Consider the following 23,370-nt stretch of genomic DNA (forward strand, 5'->3'; position numbering starts at 1 on the left):
GATAAGGAAAATGGAAATAAACTCATTAATTAAGTTTACTTGAATGAATCTTTTTCACAAATTGCTTAAATAGCCCCTCTAAAATTGTTTATCTTTTCTTTGTTATGTAATTTAAGTTCTCTTTCCAAAATAAATGGATTTCCTTAGAAGTTTTGATTTTGCCACGGTGTGGCCCTCGAGGATGTTTGCCAGTGTTGTTCGTGGGAAGTCTCACATTTCCGGCACATAGCCGTTAAATGATTTTTAGCAAAAATCGTGCGGACATGACACACTCAAGTGGCTACCAATTCTGATCCCAGTTCCAGTCCCAATCCCCCATCGAGATTGCTCACCCCCAGTTGGGAAGGGCCTTCTCCTCCTCCTCCGCCTATCGATGGATCTACTGAGCCGTGTCGAGTGGCGGGGAGGGTTCTCAAGTAATTTCCATTAAGTAAGTGTTTTGGCACTCAAAGCTCGACTGCACTGCCATTGGCTGCTGTGATTGCATTAGACGACAAGTGGGTGCCCAAGTGTCGAGATCTGAGTGTTGGGCTCGGAGTTCAGAGGTCAAACTAACGAAAGAGAGGACAAGCTTCTTAAAGCCGCTTAAGCGCGTCTTTTTTGCAATTTCCTGGTTTGCTCTTAAAGCCTCCTGTTATTTTTGCTTTTTTGTATACACTGAAACAAAAATCTTCATGTTTTTGTAGTCAAAAAAGAATGTGAACTAGCATCGGTTTTATTGGGAGATTTATTGTTAGGATTTCTTGAAACAATTTTTGATTTATAATTTACTAATTTATTTCTGCTTGTGTGGTTTCCGGTTTCTGTTGTTTGCTGACAGCGTTCCACCTGAGCCCAAAGTTATACAAACAACAGCTGGCCTAGGCAACTGGCCACCACCTTCCCGTCCGCTCGCTTGTCATCATCATCATCATCTGCTGGGTCGTTATATCAATGTATGGCTTTTCGGGTTGGTCGCTGGGATGGTTAACAAAATCTTCGTTTTGAAACTGCCATTTCCGACAATTTCCCGGAAACGTAGCATCCGGGCGGGGATAAAAGAGAGAAGGAGCTGGAACAGCAAGTGGCGACTGACGACGATGCTAATGGCGCCATTGTTGTTGTCTATATGGCGCTCCGTCGGCGACACCGTGCAGATGAGAGCGGGTCCAAAAAGTCACAAGACTGGCGGCCTGACGCTCATTAGGCATCTCCATGACAAAGACCCGAAATCGAAACTTAAGTTGGTTTGTTCAAGGTTAATAGGTAGAAAAACTAAGGAGCTTTCTGGGTTTGTTCTGGCTATCTAGGCAATTTGACTAGCCTTTCTAGCTTAGAGTTAAAGAATCAATTTGCCAAAAAATTATAACCTATATTAAGGCAATTAATATGTAATCGGAATAATGCAGAGGCACATTTTTGTATTACAGTATTAAAAAATCTTTAAGTAATCCCTTTTAAGTCCTTACCATTAAACGAGCTTAAAGAGTACAAGAGGGTTAAGGTTACTTAGGGACTATATATATCACTTATATGCCCAATTCCCGTAGCCAGTGATTACATTTGTTTCGAACCGAGAGGTTCCTCGGAAAATCAGTTGAGTGAGCTATCGAAGTGGGTACTGGGGGGTTTCTCCGAATTTGTGATACGTTTAAATTGATTTGACTTCCTTCTTGGGATATGTAAATATTCGTCTCGTAATTATTTACATATTCAGTGGGGTTTGTGCATCCTGATTAGATTGATTGGGACTCATTTGCATGATATTTCTGGCTGCCATCTGCAGGTGGTAAAGGTGGAATTCACCAGGCCCAGTTGCCTTTTGATTGCTGTGCCGTTGTTCATGAAGTGCCTAGCTTTTCAGTTGCTTTTCCGTACTTTATGCTTGTTCTCCGCTCGTTTCAACCAGGATCCGACCCCGGGCTTATTGGGTCAAGCGGCCTGGCCACAGAAATGTGTAGCGAGCGACAACAATTGTTTTACAGCCACCCACAAGTCAGGTCATCAACTGCTTCTTCGGCCTTCACAGAGTAACAATGGTTGTACTGAGAAAAAGTAAAAGAGAATCCTATGGGATCTAAACAACTTCTAAAAAAACGAAAAAGTATTTAAAAAATGTTTAAAATGATGAACTTTAAATATCTTAAAGAATACACAAACATACACATTTAAACAGATTAAGTCTAAAAAACTGATTTACAAAAAATTCTTTTTTGATTTTACCTAATGAAAAGCTTTTCTCTCCGTGTTGCTAACGTTGAGTTTTTCCAGTGGAAAATCAAGTTCATTTCTGTGCAGTCTGCCGTGAGACTGAGCCGGGCTCTGAGTTCTGAGTTCTTGTGGCCCAGAGTCTCGGACTAGCACTGTGTCAACAGCGGCCACAATAGGTACTCATTTGTAGTGAAATTTTGGTCAACAAGGCGTGACCTTGCCCCGCTTTTCATCTCCTCCCCACATTTTCCTTTCCCAGTATGGGTGTATGTTCTGTGTGTGTTGGGGAAAATTGCTTTTATATTACTTGGAGCTCGGTTGGGTTTTTGCTCGACTTTCGTTTCCCTTTTGGTCCATGTGTCATTATGTGGCATACACATTGTTGCAGCGCCTGCTGTGTCTTACACTTCCGCAGTGGCAGCTGCAGACACGCCCACTCCCTCAACGAAAACTGTAACACATACACCCTCACACACACCCCTCGCCAACATCCATTTTCTCTAACCTTTCGGGGTCACTTTTCCTCGTCTTCGCACGCAGTTTCCCGGCCGAGTTCTTGTCTTGTCATTGTTTGTTTAATTTTGTATGCCGGATATCCCAGCGTGTTCTTGCCATTGTCCTGCTGTCACCGAAATGCCAACAACAATAACAGTAACATAAAGAGTGGGCGTGGTCACAGCTTCCCTGCTCCCGCTCCTGCCCCTGCCCCTGTCCTGTGTCCACCTCACCATCGCACTTCCATCAATGTTTATGCCGCTGACAACAAAAGAAATTAAATTGCCAACACTGAAATTCAATTGTATCTTCCTCCGTGGGCCTCACTCAAAATTCCTCAAAGCCATGAAAGGTTGTCGGGGAAAGCGGAAAAGTGCGGGGAATGACGACATCTTGAATGGTTATTGCCGCTGACTTATTGGAACATTGATTTTCCCTTTTGTTGGGGGCCTCAATTGTAGGAAGTAAACATTTTCGACGCTTTCAATTTATTAAAAGGCGCGTGAGGCAGCCATAAAAAGGTCAATGATTATTATGCCGCCCATGCAAAATGGCAGACAGTGACCAAAAATAGTCAGCGCCCGGGAAAACAAGTTCAAATTACAGAGGGACAAACAAAAGATCAAAAGGGGTTTTTAATATACAATTTCCTTAGCCCCCAATTAATTCTGCACTTAACTCAAAGATCATATAAAACATATATATCCATTAATAAACTTTGTTTTTTTCAAATTGTTGTAACATTTTTTTCCAGTGCTCCAATTTGTTTGGATTCGTTTTTAAGAAGGTTCTGAAGCAAGGGAGTCTTCGGGCTGATGGAATCCTTGTGGGGCTTCATAAAGATGAAAAGGAAGCTCGGCTAAATAGACTGGTCCTGCTCGATAGTTCGGCAGCGGCAGCATTAATATGAAAATTTAATTCAGAGTCAGGCATTGTGCCATGGCTCTTCCTGGCCATAAATCAACATTTAACACAACCTGAACATCCGCCGCTGTTTGCGCAACATTTTTCAATTTTTTAACCATTTCCATTTCCAGTTTTTCCAGCCCGTTTGCCAGTTTCCATTAAAGCCTACTTTGCCGAGCTTTAACTGCAATTAAAACCATTAAAAGTGTGCATAATTAAAAAAATGTTGCCCTCCTTATGACACATTAACATATTTGCATACGGCCATTATTGCCATAACTCCCGCTTTTCCGCTTTGATCCCTGATGGTTAATTTATTTATTGAAACAAACAACAAAAGGCGTAGGCTTAATCGTCATGACATATACATGTAAGTTTGTGTGAGTGACGAACAAGTCTGTGGTGTGTATTGTGGACCCAAAATGTGGACTGATGGGCGGAACATGTCGCACATTTGCATTCCGCCCGCGAGTGTCCCATTGTCCAACCGTCCATTTGTCCAACTGTCCTCTAATTCGGATTCAAATTCAGATTCGGTTTCGGTTTCGCATACAAGTTGAACTCCAGCTGCAGTTGCAGTTGCAGTTGCATTCGATTACGTTCAGCGTATAATTGTACAACGCTAATCAAAGCGAAATCGCTCTCGGACCGCCGGGCGAATCGATTAATGTGCCAAGGATGTGCCTATCCAGATACAAATGTATCTGCGGGGTAGCATCCTGCATTACAAGCTATGTCCATTACTATTACAGCAACCAAAATTATCGGCAAGTGCATTGGCTATTTGGTATATTCTCAGTATTGGCAAAAAGCTTCCTCTATTCCGTGCAAATTAAACAGCATTAGAAGCGCCTTTAATTGGCACCAAGGTAACGCATAAATTTCAATTGGGAAGCCTTCGGGTGTGACAAAGATACAGAAGAACTGCCACAGAGACTGAATACATTCCGCAGCAACCGGAAATTGTCAGCGTTCTATGGGTCGAGGTGTTGGAAAAAATAGAGGGGGTGCGCTGAAATCAAATTCTATGCAAATTTAGAAATATTTATAAAAAATCAAGAATGACAAGTTTTGGGTATAATAGTAGCATGGATTCTTAAATGAAAAATATAACTAGCATAACACTCTTCTCACTTTTGGTAAAGAGTAAGATACAATTTAGTTTATTGAAGGTTTGTTATATTCTTCATGATTTCTTATTTCTCCCAGTGTAACCCTTCCCCAGCTGGTATGTGTGAGAGAATTATTATCTTGTACTTGCCCATGTCAAAGAAAATTTGCATTTTTCGGTCTGACAAAGGGCGGTGCTATGGAGGACAACTATGGCAGGGAGGATGACGATGATGAGGAGGTGGTAGTGGCTGCCGTGTAGACAGGACTCTCTGTGGTGCGATGTCAACGTGTGCTAGCAGTTCCAATACCTATTCCAAATTGTCTGCCACAATGGACTGACAAGGTGCTAGATTGCATGTGTGGGTCTGTTTTAAATAGAGCAACAATGTGCAATGACAATGAGATGAGAGCTGCCAGCAAATGTGACACAGATACGAGCTGAAACTTTCAAATGAAACACACAAAAACCATTGAGGGCTTATGAGTGGAGTGTTTGCGGCCTTCGCCAAGGACCCCATGGCATGCGATCTCTTTCTCTCTCTCTCTGCCTTTTTAATTAAAACACTTTCCTTTGAACTCGAAAGGTGGCCATGTTTGTTGACAAATACTTTCAATACCAAAAATTTAGCCACAAACAATGCAGTTTTCTGATTGGATAAATTGATCAATGTTAAGTTCTCTATAATAGCACTCAGTCATTGTCTTATACTGTTAATTTACATATTGAACATCCCAGTAGTGGGTTTGCTTTTAATTGATTGATTTGAATGGCTTTTGGGTGTTCTCGGGGATCAAGTAAGTTATCATTCATAGCTTTTAAGCTATTTAAATAGTTTGACTTGCTCGATTTATATTAACCATAGATATATAAAATTGAATAACAGCACAAAATATTTTATAATTTAACGTTTTTGTAATCTCAAGTTGCACCTTTACCTGGCAATTAGTTAGATTAATGTCTAATGCCCTGACGCAGTGGGCCACTTAAGAGTGTTGAAGTACCTGGCCTTGAATATATCGTAAAAGTGGAGTACTCCAACCGTTTATAGTCCTCGCTGGAGGACAACATAACAATATAATACACACCCATATGTTGACTCCCTTTGCCACCCCCCAATATCCTGGCCATCTGCCAATCCGCGCATTTAATTGTGCGGTTTCTCAGCCATTTTTATGTGTTTTAATTTTCATTGGAGCACTAAAAACTTGTCAGCGTCGTCAATGTCAGGGTGTTCCCATTCCCATTCTGCAGTTTCAGGGGGAGAATGTGGAAGCGAGGGGAGCTGCCGACAACAACACGATCTTGAGGAGGCCAATAAACACTTTTATAAAATTCTCAAATCGCACGTGTTGCGTTTGTCAAGGGGTTGAGTTGCCGTGAATGTGGCAGTGGAAGTCGCCCCGACATCGAGACATACAATACAATAAAACTGCTAAGTGCATGGGCATGTTGTTGTGGCATATAGCTCCATATAGCTCTATTTGGCCCCTACTCTACCCTACCCTACTCCACTTTATATATGTATGCATTAATCGAGGTGTGCTGCATGTCGGCCATAAAACCCAAGTGGGGTGCACTCAAAAAATAATAGGGATTACCTGGGAGGAAACGCGGCCTTAACTTGGGGGGAACTGTTATAAACTTTATTTCTTTAAAGTATATTAACATTTATATCAGAAAACTTTAAGAAATTAAAGGAGTCTTAGGAGAGAACAAAATGGTTTTTTCAGGAAACATTCAAAAATCTTCTTTTAACAATTTTCCTTGTAAATTATAATTATTATTGATGCTTTTTCCCAGGATATTGAACGGCATTTCTTCAAGTGCACAATAGAAGTGGAAATGGGAATGGAGGCAGCATCGATAAGCTGCCAGAAAACAGTGCAGCGCGTGTGCCACATAAAAATGGCATTTTGACATGGCCACCGGGCGGATGAAAAGGGGGGTTTAAGGGGTGATGGCTAATGAGCATTATGAATGCTTGCCATGATGTCATTGCACTTGAGTGGATCTAGTTGTGTTTTTCCTTTATGCAGGGGCAACCTTCACCCCCAACCACTCGTTGCCAACTCCCCTCTCCACCCCCACCTCTTCAGAACCACAAAGTCTTACAAAACATCCAGCAGTGAATGCCAGGAAATTTGTTGCAATGGGGGTGGCAAAAAGTAATTGCAACTTAAATAAACAAAACGCCGGAGCGGCGACCGCAGGGCGGAGAGAGCAAACAGAGTAACAGTAACGGGTTAAGTGGCCGCATCCTCTAGTCGCCCTGAAAGGGTTAAGCTTACATATGTATCATTGTGCATGTGGCATGTAGCATGGGCCTGAAGAGCCTGCCACTTGTGCACAGCCTCATTAGCAGGAACAAAAATCCAACTCACAAAGAACTCACTTTGTTCTCGTTACATTAAACTCCACTTTTTGATTTGTTTGCATTTCGGCTTCTGTTTCACATGATTTGTTGTTATTGTTTATGATTTTTAAATAAGCTTTGGAAAATGCACTGGGAAAATAAAGGTATTTTTTTCTTATAAATAATGTTTCTTTGGATTAAATTTCAGTAAGTGTAGATATAAGGCTGCTTATAAACAAATTCTAAATCAATTTTTCTAAAACAGTGTTAACTCTTTGATATAGTTTTTAAATTCTATATTAATATCTTAATAAATTATTAAAAATATTGAGTAAACACACTGAAAGAAGATTATCGAACATTGAAAATATTTTATATTTTTAATGACTTTATAAGCAGCATTAAGAAACATTCAAAAGCCAACTTCATGGATAATGAAAAACAAAATTATTCTGGAAATGTTTCTGTTTGTCTATACCGCTGCTGGCAACATGTTGCCGCGTTTCCAGCAACATGCTGCCGCCGGCCTTCCAGCGTGCTAATTTTGGAAATGTTAGCGCTGCGCTACGTCACAGCACAGCACGTTCCCATGTCTTCATGTATTTTTGGGGTGTGTTCTTGAGGAACCATCCTGATAACTCCTCAGTCGTCTGTCAACTTGTCGTAGGCGCGGATTGTCGCTCTCGGGGAAATTTTTAGATTCAGCCATAGCTCGCATTACGCTTCGGTTTCTTGTGTTTTGTTTACATGCCAAATACTTGCGGTTGGGGGAACGACGACGGCTGCTGCTCTATTTAATTACAGAAGAATAATTAAAGTTTGTTTGTTATTATTCATTCCGCTTTTGCAGAGAGCACTTCCGGGTAACAAAAAACAGCTGGACACAGGGCCCATTTATGAGTGCGCGAAGTGAAGTACTCGGCAGATACCAAATGGATGCCATCTAAAATCAAAGGAAAACAAGAAATCAAAAAAATCAGAGGAAAATATCGGAAAAAGAACATCGGGACGTGCAACAATTAACGGGCGGAAACCGAAATGTATAAACAATCAGCAAAATGTGCAAATTCGTGGAGTGCCAATCGAAAGGCAGCTTGAGTGAAAGTGAAAAACTGCGGCGCGGCCAAATTATTAATTATCCGGCTGCTTATTAGCGCAATTTTCCCAAGGCTCTGGCGCAGACATTTTGTTTATGAGCCAATTTGCCAAACGCAAATAAAACCGAAACGCTGCCACTCGTGCATTAATAATTTTCCATATTCCGTCCCATTTCCCATCTCCATCCCCCTCGAAAGCAACCTACCCCTTCTCGTATAAACACACCGAAACAGACAGTACGGCGTGTGGCGTTGAAGTGTTTATTAAATTGTCTTTGCCGCAAATGCAAGACATTTGCCCGACAAGCGGAGTTATAGTACTTTTCCCTTCGAAATGCTGGAGCTGCAACTTTGCGGAGACTTTTCAGCCGGCGACTTGAGCGAAATTCCTAAAATGGGACACCAGCAAAGAGACACCACGGATGCGGGACATCGACAGAGCCGGAGAAAATCTAGTTTGCCGGACTTTACCAACCACATTCTTCCTGCTGCTCCTCGCCGTTCTACTTCTGAGCATGGGTGAGTCCACAATTTGTTTGGTCTAATTATAATGCCAATGATAATATTTACCAATCGGGAAACATCAAAGTTGCGAGTTTGAAAAGCCATCAAATGAGTACAGTTTTAGCGTGCGAAAATGTTTACAAAAGATGTCAGGAGGAATATTTTAAACTTTAATTGAATGAAATTAAAAAGCGCACTTTTTAAATTCAACATAAAGGTATCTCCTTCACTCTACTTAAATCGACTCCCTTATATTCTTTAGTTGGTTTCAATAAATCATAGAGCATCTCGGCAGAGTCTTAACTATTTTCCCAAACGACAAATTCGAGACCATTGAAACGCACTTTAGGAGTTTCATTTGTTCAATTTAATGAAGTATTTGTCAGGCTTCCACAGTCAGCCCCCCTTCTCCACCCTCAGGCTGTCATCCCTTTTCAAGTGCTATCTGGGCATTGGGAAGGAGGATTGGACCACTGTCAACCACATTCGAACCCCTAACTCAATTGACTGCCTCACTTATTTTTTGCCAAGTCCGCCGCTGCGGCTGCTCAATTAAGTGCCTCGAATGTGACTCTAACTCCAAGTATATCCAATCGGACCACAAAAAGTTTGAAATTAAAAGAGTACGAAAAACACATACTTAAGTTGGGATGCACAGAGAAAACAAAGTAATGATAAAATGGTTATATAATTAAAGGTATAATCGTTTATTGATAGATTCATGTTTGAGTTTGTCGTTCTATCAATTTAGTGTTATATTTCAATTTTAATATAAACATGCAAGCCACCTTCTCGCTTTCAGCCTTGAGATCTCAAATTCGTGAACTATTATTTCTAGAGTCTAGACACACATTTCTCGGCCAAGTGTTTGTTTTCTCAGTGCAGAGACAAACAATCGATACTTGAAATGACATTCGAAACAACACTTTGGCATAATAAAATACAAATAAAAGGGACAACGATACACAGCCGCCAATTGATTGACGAAGTGGCAAAGATCTGGCGAGTGGGAAGTGGAGAGTGCTGGGCAATAAAAAGGATTGACAGCCAGCTCTAAGCGGTGGCGAGGTATCACACTCCCAGCTAGAAAGGGGTTCGATTTGGGAAGGAGGGCGGGCAAGCGAAAGGGGTGGGCTCCACGTGATCCACTCGACTGCCTGTCAATGACAATCAGCAGCGGAATCAGATCCCGCACACATACACACAAACACCCTCCACTTCGGAGAAGCGCTAATGCTGATGCTGAATGCTTGTAAAAAGTTTTTAATGACCCCCGGCTGCCGTGTTGTCATGGCCACAAAACTGAACACTATGGCGCCCGGAATCGAACCGAACTGAACCGATTCGAATCGAATCGAATCGAATAGAATTCAGAGCCCAGAATAGGGAAGGGACTAATGGCGAGTGGAGGGGCAATCCACACTTGCCAAAGCAAATCTGTGTCAGGCTGTTGCTCCATTACTCCGCTGCTAATGAACAGCTTAAGCAGCATTTCAATGGGGACATTCCCTCGATTGCAGTCAGTGCTGGCTTTTTAGGTATTTTTAAGGCCACTACTATTTATTTTATTGGGTCAAAAATTTGTACTAGAAACTAAAAACATACCATTAGGCTAGTTTCAGGACGTTTTATTTGTTTGTAAAAGAAGTTTGTTAGGGAGGGAAATAACATATAACACATGTTACATATCATAGATAAAAGTTTAGCACTTTATTATAATCTGGATTTGGAAATTTTTGAAGGTTTTTCAGATTTTATATAATTTATTTTTCTATTAATTTGGTTTCCTTTACCTACCACTTAAAGTTGTTGTCTAAAATTACTACACATCTCCGATTTGAGTGCATTTTTCGATGGAGCCATGGAAGGGGTGAGAATTTTATGGGAGTCGCAGAAGAAGAGGGTGTTGAAGCGCTTCGTGATCCGTGACTTTTTGGAGTGCGTTGTTGTAGGTCTTTTTCAGAGCCCAAAATCTAGTGCACTCCAGTTCACGGCATTGTGAAGATTGGCGGGGAAAGTGCATCAGCATCAGCATCCACATCAGCAGAATGAGAATTTTAGGCATCAGCTCTCTATTAAATGGAGGCCGCGGCGCTAATGGATGGGGTTAATGGGCTGGGGTCTGGCGGCAAATGGGTGTATTAGTAAAAGTGAATTAGAGCCAGAAGCCGGGCATCTATTGTTCTGCTGTACAACAGACGGCAGGGACATAACCCACCAATCCCCCAAAAAAGAAGTGCGTCCATAAATCAGTGCATTGAAAGCTGTTTGGATTAGTAATAAATTTGATTTGATTTTCCACGGGGTTCATAGGATTGGGATTGGGGATATTGGGAGTTTTTCATGGTCCACCGGCTGTGTAAACTCGTTTCCATCAATTTATGCTCTAACGAAAGTGCATAATAATCAGGGACATATAAATACCATAAATCCGATGAGCACACTAATGGCAAACCAACGCTGGACACTCGTAATCAATTTCGCCATTTGTTCACTAATAACAAAATGCCATGCAGCTGTAATTTCAGCACTCACTCAATTGCATCAAATAAAAAGACAACAAATCGATTTTCTGGCTATCAAAATGCAAATTTAGTGCAGACTATAAAATACTTAAAAAGTCATGGTTTATGTTTGAGTTTCAATAAATTATTAATCAAACGTAAATCTTACAACATAAATTAAAAGAAAGTATTTCCATTTTCTGGCTTTTATTCAAAAAGTATTTAATAATTGATCGCCAATTTTCTTCATTTATATTCTTATCTAAAGAGTATTTGTAAAGTTAAGACTGATTTGTAAAGTTAGTAAAAACCCTCTCCGAGCCCAGCGGTTTTATCATTGAAATATTAATTGCAAAATAATATTGACAGGCGGCAAACAAATTACAAATAAAATATGAAAATTTCCTGTGGTTCTGTTTTTGGGAAAATGCCAGTGGCATATGAGTGGGCGTGGCTGGGCCAGAATTTTCGGCCACCAAACAAATTATGCCAGTCACGCAAAAATTGCCAAAAGGTAAATCGAATGGCGGTGCTTTCGCAAAGCAGGCTTAGACCCGCGTCCGTATTTGTTTATTATTAATGCAATTTGTAATTATTTGTTTCGGTGGCGTGACTCCCAGCATGCGAACACACTATGCATATAGATATATTATATATATGATTATAGTTATATCCCCATTCCCATCCCGATTTCGTCTGTTTGGCATTTTGGTTATTTGTTTGCTTGCCACAGCCATAAAACGCAATTATCGCGCACAAAGAACAAAAGCAGAGTGCAGGAAAAGTGCACCTCTTACTATATACATAGAGATATATATATGCCCCCGATCCGCGACCCTAAAATATATAGTCAAAACACAACGGAAAAAATGAGTGTCGGAGGGAGTTTTGGAAAAGCTGCAAAAGTTGTCGCCAGCATCAGAGAATTTCGCATTTTCGCATTTGCGTTGCCATAATTAACTTATTTTGTACATTAGCAACAGATTTTGTTTATTAACGCATGTGCGCTTGCTTTCGGTAATGCGATACCATTCACGAACCCCCCAGGCTTTAATGTGTTAAGGACCGGGGGCCACGGGACCATGGGGCGTATACTTATCTTTTGGCATTGCGAAGTGAGTTTATTTGTTTTCTGCTTGTGGTTCTTTGGTTTGGAGGGTCGGTGGGTTGTTGGGTTGGTGGGTTGGTGGGTTGGCCTGGCATTTTGTGCGGCTGCTGTCGCATAATTTATTTATCATTAGCAAAATTTGGCAAGCATTGGAATGCTTTTCTCTCTCCTCCCAACTTTCCCCGCAAGACTTGGCTCTTGTGTCTGTGTATTTGGCTAAATAGTTGAAATAATTAGGCTCATTAGAAGTTTTGTAGGTCTCTGGCTACGGAGTGTTGCTTTGATTGACAAGTGCAAATTGGTATTAATGCAGAAGTTCGGGAAATTTCACAAGCCACAAGCAAAAGGGAGTGCCTTGAAGAAGGCTTAGGGCGGTTGTTATGAACTAAATTCGAGAATTCCAGAAACACAGCAAGCTGAGATAGAAAGATTTGAGAACTTCCAAGGAAAAGCCAAATGAGTGTTGCTCGAATAATTATGTATAAGGGTTTCCATTTATAATTTCCTTTTATAATTCTGAAATTAAATCAGTTTCTAATATCCTTAAAATCCTTTAATTAAAAAATTCACACAAGTGCTTACTTATTTAAAACCATTTTCCTAGAATTTTTGTTTCGATTTTTATGCCAGCTCAGGCAAAAGTATTTTCGGAAAATGAAATTTGCCGATATTTAAACTCCATCTGGCAATAGTTCACGTTTAATTAAGCAACGTTGCCAAAAAATATCTGGAACAAATCACAACGACAAAATCGCAACTGGCGCACCCAAAAATACCACAGTTTTGTTTCAGTTTGTTTGGTTTATTCTATTTTCATTTTGTTTTTCGTAGGTATTTCTGGCAGTGCCACTCCCCCGGAATAACAAAAACTTGTTGTTTCGCAGGGTCCAAGTGGAAACTGTGTGTGCGAAATGCAACAGCCGCAACAAAAACGACATAAACTTTTAACAATTGCAAAACCAAATAAACAAAACGTAGGGCGAAACAAAGGGAAAACACTAAAAACTGCTGCAGGCAATAAATCTGCAATGGGTGGTGCAGATGGGTGGTTCTGCTTCTTGTGGGTTGGTTAGTGGGTGGCTTCAATGGGTGTTTTCTGGCCCAAATATGCCGTCGGGTCCTTTGCACAGAGCCATTCACACATACATATACATATACAAAGCAAACACTCACACATTACGGAGAATGCGCCTGCTGCGTAAATAACTAATAAGGCTCGGGGATAAATTTCAAGTGCAATTTTGTGAGCATCGTAACCAAATACAACTCGAAACAAAACAAAAACCCACGGCCGCCGGCTGGCGGGAAAACTCGCACACAAAAGTTAAGCGTACTGGTTTCGATGCACTGAAAGAAAATCTAACAAAAGCTTAGCTAGACAAAAATCCCATAAGAAAACATCTTGAGAAAATTATATTTTCTAAAGTAACTCATGAATATCTTTCAATTCCATAGGTTAAATTGATTAAAAGAAACTTATATTTCATAAAGACATTTATTTATAAAATAAGTTACCCACATTTCCCCACAGTGCAACACATCTGCGTTTTGTGTGCAGCACGTTTCTATGACTTAATTAAAATTATGAATGTTTTTGCCACCGAATCTCTGGCATGACCAAAAACCAGCCAGAAATGGTAGAAATGGAAATGGCAAATGGAAAAGTTGGAGTGGGTAGTTTGGGGTAAAGGCGGGAAATGCGGGAAAAACGGACAGGATGTCCATGGCAAATGCGCTTTTTGCCAAGCGCGGCAAAACAAATAGGCAAACAAACAACTAGTAGCATCAATTTATGCATAAATCAGAAGGCACAAAAACCATGCCAAATTGTAAACATAAAACGAAATGGATACAGTCCGCCCTTTGCATTTCCCACATAACCCATTGACACCACATTTGTGTGACTGCGTCGAGAGATCTAGTTACCAAAAATGAAATTTCCGAATGCCATTGTCGCTTATCGCGCCCTCTCTCTGCTCCTGTCCCGCTTTTCCTCTGATTTGCCCCCTTCCTCACCCTTTTATTTGGTGGAAAACATGGAAATTGCTTTTAAAACAGCGCTCAGATTAATTTTCTAATCAAACAGAAATGTTGAGTCCAAACTTTTCCGTTTTTGGGTGAAAATTCATTATAACTTTTATTCATGTGGAAAGTGTGGAGTTGGCGTCAAATCGAAATTGCGATTGACAAATATTGAGCATTGACTGCTAATTAGGTGGCTTTTGAGTTTTATATAGATAGCGACAGATTCTAAACCAGAATCAAATACTCTTGTCCTGCAAACATGGCAGGTGATTGCTTTGTTCTCGCCGCAGTTGGGTTTTCCCATTGCCAACGAAAAGAACTGCCAACAAACGACTTGTTGAAAGACCCGACAAACTGTTGGCTCGCAAAATTGATACCAGGAGCAAAATGGGAAAAAACAGCAAAAAAAACAGAAATATGAAAGAAAAAGCCTTTGAGGAAAAAAGCAAACTAACCTGCGTGAATTCGCGTTACCATAAAACACAAGAAAAACAAATTTTTTGTCTAAAATGCTACGCGGTAAGCTTGCGAATTTGTAATACCATAAAACTGTATATTTTAAAGAAAAAACCTTTTTTTTAAAACTAAGGAGTAGTTAATTTCTGAATAATATTCATCAAATCGTGAGATTTAAAAGAAACCTAAAGTGCAGAGGTAAGACATGAAGAATAAAGAACATAATACTTTTATGATTTTAATCAGGAATATAAAGGAACCTATTTATATTGATAGACAATGTGTTAAAATGTAAGTTCAAGCTTTCTAACCCTAAACCCTAAAACCTAGGGTATCAAAATGCTGCCTCGAGTAAAGCGATTCATAGCGGAGTCGATGAATGGCATCCAAGTTTTGTCCCTGCAGCGGACATGGGGCCACTGGGCAATTGGAATGGAATGGGTTTGGGTATGGGAATGGGTGTGGATATGGTGGCTGGGCATCCCCAATGCCCATGTGGAGTGGGAATGGAAATGGGCAGCGGATAGCACAAACGGTCAAAAGTTCCATTAGTGTCAGGCCATGAATGCTATTTACAAGCAGTTCGCGATGCGGCATGCGAGATAAGCGCTCTAACGCTCTCCGACTGGGCCAAATGGAAAAACTGAATGAACAAGAAAAGCGCCGGAAAAAAATATACTCGTTGGGGAGGAAGGAAACCCAGTCGGCGTACACACACAAACACACACACACACAAATACAAATACAGACAAAGCGCAGTTGGAAAAAACAGAATGCGAAAAACTTGCTGAACTAAAAATCCATTCGGCATCGATGCTGGTGCCGAGATAACAAAATGTTTGCTGCCCAGCCTCAATTGAGTCGTATTCGCAGTCTACGGCGTTCCGGCGTTGCGTATACGCCAAGTGAGCAGGGCCAAAGAAGCTGAAAACAAACTAAATAAATACGACCCAGAAGATGTGGATAAAGACACAGAGAAAAAAGGTTTCTTTATAATTAAGAATTAAAAGATTTATTGGATAAATTCATTATGAGTAAATATTAACTAATTTACTATATTTTTATAGGTTTTTAACGTATAAATTGGTCAAAACAAGTCGTGCAGCTAAGTAAACGACTGTTTTCTGTAGGCATCAATTATTTCAAAAAATGGCCAAATAATACAGTTTCCAAGTTTAATTGCCAATATTTACAAAATTAGTCGTTAGGTTTATAAGCTGTAAATTAGCCAAATAGCAGAAAATGTACCAACAATTAAAGTGTTTAGCAAACAAATTCAAAGTATTTTTTTCTTCATATTTGTACATAAATTAAAGTGAAAAAAATACAATGTTATTCATACTTCAAGCCTTGTCAATATTTAATGTTATTTATTTTACATTAATAAAAGCGCAATGTTAATGCTTAATAAATTGAATGAAATGAAATGCATAATAATATAATAAAGCCGATTTATACATATTTTAAAGCCACGAAATGAGCTGGAAAAAATGCTTAAATACACACATTTAAGATCATTTTTGCGATTCAACAAGAACTGCGTAGGTGCAGTGTAATTTGTTCTGCTTAAGGAGAAGAGTAAATGAAAATCTGCGAATCGCAGATGGGATAGAGGGCGGCTGCAGAATATCCAACTAAGCAACCAGAGGCAACTTTTGTGCTCTGCAATGTCACCAGTTTGAAAAAATAAAAAAGGAAACACAAACGCCCACACATGCATATTTATGTTTTTAGCAGTGACTGTTTGCCATTTCCCCTGCCCCGTCTGCACAATATTTGCACAGTTATCCTTTTTGTTTTATTTGCTTAGCGCTTCTGTGTAAAGCGAAGGATAACGAAAGACCATCTCGAGACCAAGGAGTGCCAGTGCAAGGATAACCCCAGTGCTGGCATCGGGGTTAAAGGGCGGCATTTCGGCACATCATCATCATCATCATCATCATCATCGTCGTCGTCGTCGCCGTCATCATCATCCACTCGAGCTGGCAACACTCGGATTAATGTTTGTTATTATTTTTTCATTTATCGCATATATTCCTATTGTTTACCCTGTCCAATGTCTGTTTGCAGAAAGCAGACAAGGAGTGTTTTTCCTTCGTTTTATTTTTCTGTTTTTTGTTTTTTTTTGTTTTGCCTCCTTTGGGGGTAGTGCGAGTTTGTCTGGATTTTGTTTTTTATAAACCACTGCCGAGTGGCAAGGAAAGCCCTAAAAAATGTACATTATTAAGTGGTGAAAAGGAGGAGCGGAATGAAATCAATATTAATGCCATTGCTGTTAATTAAAGCTTATAAAAAAGTTTGACTAAATAGTTGATGGTAACTAAAACTAGTTAGTGGCTGACTATATTTCTTTGGAATTAATATGGATGTTTGTTTTTATAAACTAACAAATGGTAATCAACTTCTAAAAAATATAAATTTACTAAATGCTCATACAGTAAAGCAGAATGGCAAACAATTAAGAGCCTGGCTGTTAATTAAAACCTTTAAACACGCTCCACCAAAACGATTAAAAACTATGCAATTTAAATTCGAGATTTCGTATAATCTGTAATCATTTGATTGGATATTTGATTAACCAAACACATAATTAAATTGTCATTAGTAATTGAATTTAATCATCAAGCAATTAGTAAATGAAAATTGTGAAATCGAAATCAAATCCACGCCCTCAACCCGGCCAACGGCTCATTTAGCAGCCATAACATACAACAAATTATGGTTTGCGTTTTCATAATCAGCATTTTTCATTTCCTCTGCCGAGGTGTGTTACGCCCATGGACAAAGGGAATTTTAACTAAATTATGCTGGTCCTTTGTTTTGGGCTGATGCCCTCTGGACACGTCACGAACGGGTTGGTTTTGGGTTCCAGTGTTACGGTTATGTTTCCGATTTGAATTTGTGTTCGGGTTGGGCCACTGTCCCTATCCCTCGGGAGGTTTTTCCTTTGGGGTGTGTGACAAAAACATAGCAGAAAAACAAATGTTTCTCAAAGTCCGACTTCGTTACCAGAACTGCCATAAGAGCTGGGTATCGTAAACCATAACTAGCATTTTCGGTTTCATTAGAAGCGCTTTTCCTAGTTTTTCCTCGCCTTTCTTGCTCAGTTTACTACCCCTTTTTTTGTGTTTTGTGTTGCCGATTGCACTTTTTGCCAGACATTTTTCCAGTTTGGGACTGGTATTAGTTTTTTCCAAGGCATTAGTTTAGTGCTGGGCGTGTGCGGGCTTTTGATTTATGGTTTCGAATTGTGCGAGTTGCGTTTTTTATGTTAATTAAATTGCTTAGCCTGAAGCTGGGAAGGGGGTTCGGGCTGTTATTTCTGGTCTGGCTGCTGAAGTGCATGTTAGGCGATGCCTGACTAAGTGCACTTGGCCAACCATCCAGCCAGCCAGCCAACCATTTCAATCCTGGCCAAAAGCAAACCGACCCACGAACCGCTCTTTGACCCGCCTGAGCAAATGAACTGCAGCACGCTTATTGTCACTAAATGCTGTTGACCCAGCAGGAAGGCTTGGTCTTTTGGTCCTTCGGTCCTTCGGTCCTACGTACTCGATTCCTGTTGAGTCGAGGAGCAATGGCAGTTATTAGAAATTCCATTATGCATGTGTATGGGCCGCCCATGTGGGCTGTGTCAACACTGACGGTCGGGATTCAGGATCCCGGACAGGTGGCTCGTCATCTGCTACACACTGCAAATGAATAATTTCAGAAATAATGTATGCCCTTTTAATTTATTCGAACAAAATGACAGAAGTGTGGTATTTAAATCATTTACTTTAAATTATTTAAAAACCTTCCCCATTCGTATTGGGTATTCGGAATGCTGTTATTATTTTTTAAAAAATGATAGGAACACGACTTATAGATGATACTTTGCCCACACATATCAACTGATTTGAATACAATGACGTAAAATATCTGAAATGACTTGAAATCATTCCCGAAACCTTTTGCTATAAATAAATTTTAATTTGAAAAAAAAACACATTTTCTCCCTGTGCAGCCATTCCTTCTGAAAACGCAAACTCCTTTTCGAGGAGGTTGCTATTTCTGGTGAATGATAAATCTTTCAATGAGCTGGCAGTCAGGCAATGAGGTCGTTGATGGGAAACCGAAACAGAAACAGGAGCGGCAGTGCGGCTATGGAGACTCCGGGTAAACATGCCAAGGAGGAAACCGGGACTCAACAATCCCCATTTTCAATGGAAAGCTGCAACAAAAGCCTATTAAATACCGAGACAATGCCACCCACACGTACACATGAATGCACATAGATATTACATGCCAGCTGGGCCGATATTTGTTTGTTTTCGGGCCTCCCTTGATATGGAAAGCGATTCTGCAAATTATTATGCTGTGATATTCATATGGGCCCCCATCCCACTACTCTCAATTCGGCATCTTGTTTGCTTGGGTGCCTGCCACGTTTTCAGGATTTCAGGAATCCGTTACCGTAACGCAGTATTTAGCCAGCAATTTCAAACTTGCAACAAATTGAAAACAGTTTAGGCCAGGCCCTCAAAAGCAATCGATCAGTTTGAAACTAAAACTAATTTTCAGATTCCCGAAACAGAAATTTCGGATACTTTTTCAGGTATCCTGTGGAAGCACTTAAAGAAATTTCTATGCCAAAAGCTTGAATTTGAAGTATAAAGTTGGCAATAGTAATTTACTTTATCAAATTTATAAATATGGGTGGCAATATTATAAGCAATATGGGAAACCAATCTTTATATAGACATCCATCAAGGTTTTTCTCTCTGTGGAATGAAAATGTAGAATCTTTCCCAAGCTAACCTGTGGTTAGTGCTAGAATTCAGCAATCTCCCGGAATGATGGCAAAAAAATGGCATCTAACTTTTCAATTTGGTATCACTTGCGGCTTCGACGAATGACGCACTCCGGCCAGATTGGAAAACAATAAAACAGGGAAAGGAGAAGTGTTGTGAAGAGAGCGTGAAAAGTGTCCACTGGTTGTGTAGATGGGAAAGTAGTTTTCCCAGGGAGGACGAAGACAAAGGAAAGGAAACAAAGAAAAGGGGACAGAGGCCAGGTGCATTGATATTTAGAAGGAGGCATCAGGAGGCAAGCAAATCCCTCGATTCAGGATAATATACCTCACTTTTCCTGTGAGATGGGGTAGGTCTCCTATTTTCCGGATCTTCACTTTGGCTGCCATGTAAACAAATCGCAAAAGGATAAGGACAAGGCACTTGTAAGCTGGCACTTAGCAGAATCGAACAAATATGTGACTTTTGCACAAACTTTTTACCTTTCCAACTATATCTGGAGTGTGCGTGTGTGGATTTATAGACATTGTTTGGCTGCTCTGTGTTGCTTTTCCCACAGAACCCCGGTGCCGTGTGCTATGATTTCTTGCTGCACCTTCCACCTAAACACTAACAAGCAAAGTTTTCCAAGCAATAAGCAAGTATTTGCGGTTGCATTTCGCCGCTTCTGCTGCTTCTACTGCTGCTCCTGCTGGGAAAACTCTCAGCGGGCGGGATCCGGCAACTACACTTTCCAATTTTCAATTGGCAAACAAGCGGAATTTTCGATTTCAGTGTGCAAATATTTATGCGGCTAGCAGGGACTTTAAGGTACTGCTTAAGTTAAGGCAGGTATTTTACCATCAGGTATTCGTAGAGACTAAGGGTATATAGTGCTAGGAGAGGTTTATTAAAAAGAGTAAGGTAAAGGTAGATTGCTTAAGTTTTACAACTACTAACTAAAAATCCAAAAAACCTTTTGCTATAGTTCCCATCACATGCCTTAGTCTTACTTTGATTCATTACAATTAGTAATGGGTACTTTAAAGTCTTTACAATACCAGGATTACAGGACTGTTTTTTCTTTGTAATTTACTGTTGCTCCGGCACCGGTGTCCCTGGCCAGGCCACTGAGGCAGTTGGCCAATTATGCTGGCAGGCCCCGTTGGTCATTAAGGTCAATGTGCAAGAATTCATTTTACAGCCTGCAAATAGAGTAAATGTTAAAGGGCAGCACGACAGTGGCATTGGCATAATGAAAATCATGCTGATTTTCCCTGGCATTTTCCATGCAGTCGCCGAAGATATCGCCCGATATGCAAAGAACTCCCGAAGGTAATGAATTACGCACAGCTGGCATGTACAAAAAAATGAAAACAATTTTATTTTATTCGCCTCGCGAGAGATTTACAAGGAACTGAATCCTTGCCTCGCATTCCATGGACTTTTCCTCGGCTTTTTCTCTCGCATTTTCCCACCCTTGTCCCCCTGCCCCTTCATCCACAAAGGGACTGTTGGGAAAGCCGCAAATTATGTGCCATTATTCTTAAGGGCACAGCCGCATGAAATGTGACCCAAATAAGATATAAAAAATTTTTGAGTGCCTTGTTAGGCTATGTTGGAAATGTTGGCAAACACTTGTAAAACACCAGCTCCAGAGAGGGACAAAATCATTGGGTATTACATGGGTTAGAGAGAGCAAGAGAGAGAGAGAGAGGGGGGGACTCGTTGCCTTGGCGCCTTGAATTATGCTACGCATTTGTTGACAAACGACTCTGAAATGGGCGGTCATAAAGTTGCCGGAAATTGGCGTTGATTGTTTGGTAATTAATAAAAGTTGGCAAAGAAAACAAGAAAATTGCCTAAGTAAGTGAAGGTCGCGGCAAACTCAGGCCTTAGATCCATAAATCTAGGAAAACGTTTGTCTTAAACATTAAAGCCTGGCCCCAGAATGATTTATAGTAAACCATTTTAGTTTCGAATTTCTATATTGAGTGGCTTACTAGTAAACATTCAGTTACGAACTGACTTAGTTGGGTCTTACAAATGGCCAGCCGTTTTTATTATAATATTTTCAATTTAGTAATATTCGTTTGCATAACTGCCCCAACAAAATCCCACCATAATCTATCAAGCTTTCAATGGTCTGCAAAAACATTTATAAATCATTTAAGCGCCAAATATGACAATCAGTTGTCGAGGAACACGAACAAAAACAGGTTGAAGTGGGGGTTTTATTCTGTCAGACACTTCAAATACCCTAGAACTATATTTGATTGCTATCATTGAGTTTTAGTTTTTAGTTCAAAAAAGAAATAGTAAGGGGAAAAGCTGGGTATTCTAAACCTGCATGCTAGCATATTTTAAATATATTAAAACTTAATTAGTTAGATTTATTTTAATCCAGAGAAAAGTCTATATAAAAGAAGAAAGAAAAAAAGAGGAAAGAAATATATCCTTTTTTTGTAGAATTTTTAAAACTTTTCCAAAAGGTATCCATTAAGTGTAGTTCCCAAACTTGTAGCCACATCAACTCCTTACGATTAGAGGGTATCGCAAAAAATTGACCAGCTAAATTGAGTTTTCAGCATATTTGCATGGCATTTTAAGCAATTTGGCCGCGGGCAAACCCAACACCGCGAAAACCAATGCCAAAAACAAACGCCTGCAACTGAAATGCAAGCAATTGCGGTGCAGTTAAGCGCCGGATTATGTGTTATCAGTGTCGCCGGCGAGTCCGCTTTTGGACAATATTTCAATAATTTATTAAAATAAATACACTAAATTGGAATCCCCCGGCTTTGCATTCGCACGTAATTCCATCAGCGATTTTATATATCAACCCCCACTCATTTTGTTTTTTCTCTCCTCTTCCGTTGCAGAGCTCGTCGAATGCGCGCTGCGCAATGTCAATTTAATAATCGAACCACCGGCGGTGCGACGGGGCCAACATGTGGTGCTGCGTTGCATGTACGACCTGGACGGAGCTCCACTGTACTCGGCAAAGTTCTATCGCGGACAGCTGGAGTTCTACCGCTATACGCCCGGCGAGTTTCCCAATACGAAAGTGTTTCCATTCCCTGGCATTAAAGTGGATGTAAGTATTTTTTTAATTAAAATATATATATTACGGAGGGGATTTTGGTTGTTGAAACCGACTATTGGTACACCCTCGTTTATTATTTTAGCAATTAATGCACTTACAGTATTTTCTAAAACAAATAATAAAAATGGTATTTTGTAAGCAAACCTTTGCGAAGCACAAAGAGGGAAAAAATATCTTTACTACATGGGTTTTTCTCGATGTTGTCTATCATAAGATTGGACTTCTTTTCGAGAAAAATGTCATAAAGGGTATAGCAGATCAAATTATAAACTATGAAAAAACTTAATCGCTCAGTGTAGAAACAGGAATTTTCCAGAAGACCAAATCGTTAAAGGAACTCATTCCCGCAGGCTGCACTTTTTGCTGGTCACTTCGACTCGGCCCATCGACTGGCAGAAGGCAGAAAAGGAGCCAACAACCGGACTGAACCGTGGCTCCACTTTGATGTCCTTAATTGCGCGCACACTGCATTTATTTATATTGTATATTTTAAACTTTCCGCTCATGCATATTCAGTTTGGCAGTTTTATTGTTATTGGCGGTTATTCAAAAAATGCCAGGGGACACCTGGCTGGTAGGACACCACCAGGACGCCAGAATGCCGGAATGCCAGCTTTTGTGGGCGCGCTATCAACGCGCGGCTATCTCCGGCAAAAATTTCATTTAAATTTTTGCATGCTGCGTCTGAGTTTTGTCGCCCACCTGCAAAAACTGCAATCTGCCTAGCGCAAAAAGGGGGC

The 23,370-nt window shown here is 40.3% G+C and overlaps 1 protein-coding gene across 1 annotated transcript in view; it reads left to right on the plus strand.

The window, feature by feature from the left end:
• LOC108117263 overlaps window positions 1-23,370 on the plus strand; it is a 47,817-nt gene that overhangs the window by 11,636 nt on the left and 12,811 nt on the right. The window contains 3 exon segments of the mRNA XM_017229616.2: window positions 7,909-8,612; window positions 8,614-8,674; window positions 22,407-22,621. Coding sequence (XP_017085105.2) covers window positions 8,490-8,612; window positions 8,614-8,674; window positions 22,407-22,621 — 399 coding nt within the window. The 5' untranslated portion in view covers window positions 7,909-8,489.

The sequence above is a fragment of the Drosophila eugracilis genome, unplaced genomic scaffold, assembly GCF_018153835.1.
Source record: "Drosophila eugracilis isolate 14026-0451.02 unplaced genomic scaffold, ASM1815383v1 contig_75, whole genome shotgun sequence".
Lineage (NCBI taxonomy): Eukaryota > Metazoa > Arthropoda > Insecta > Diptera > Drosophilidae > Drosophila > Drosophila eugracilis.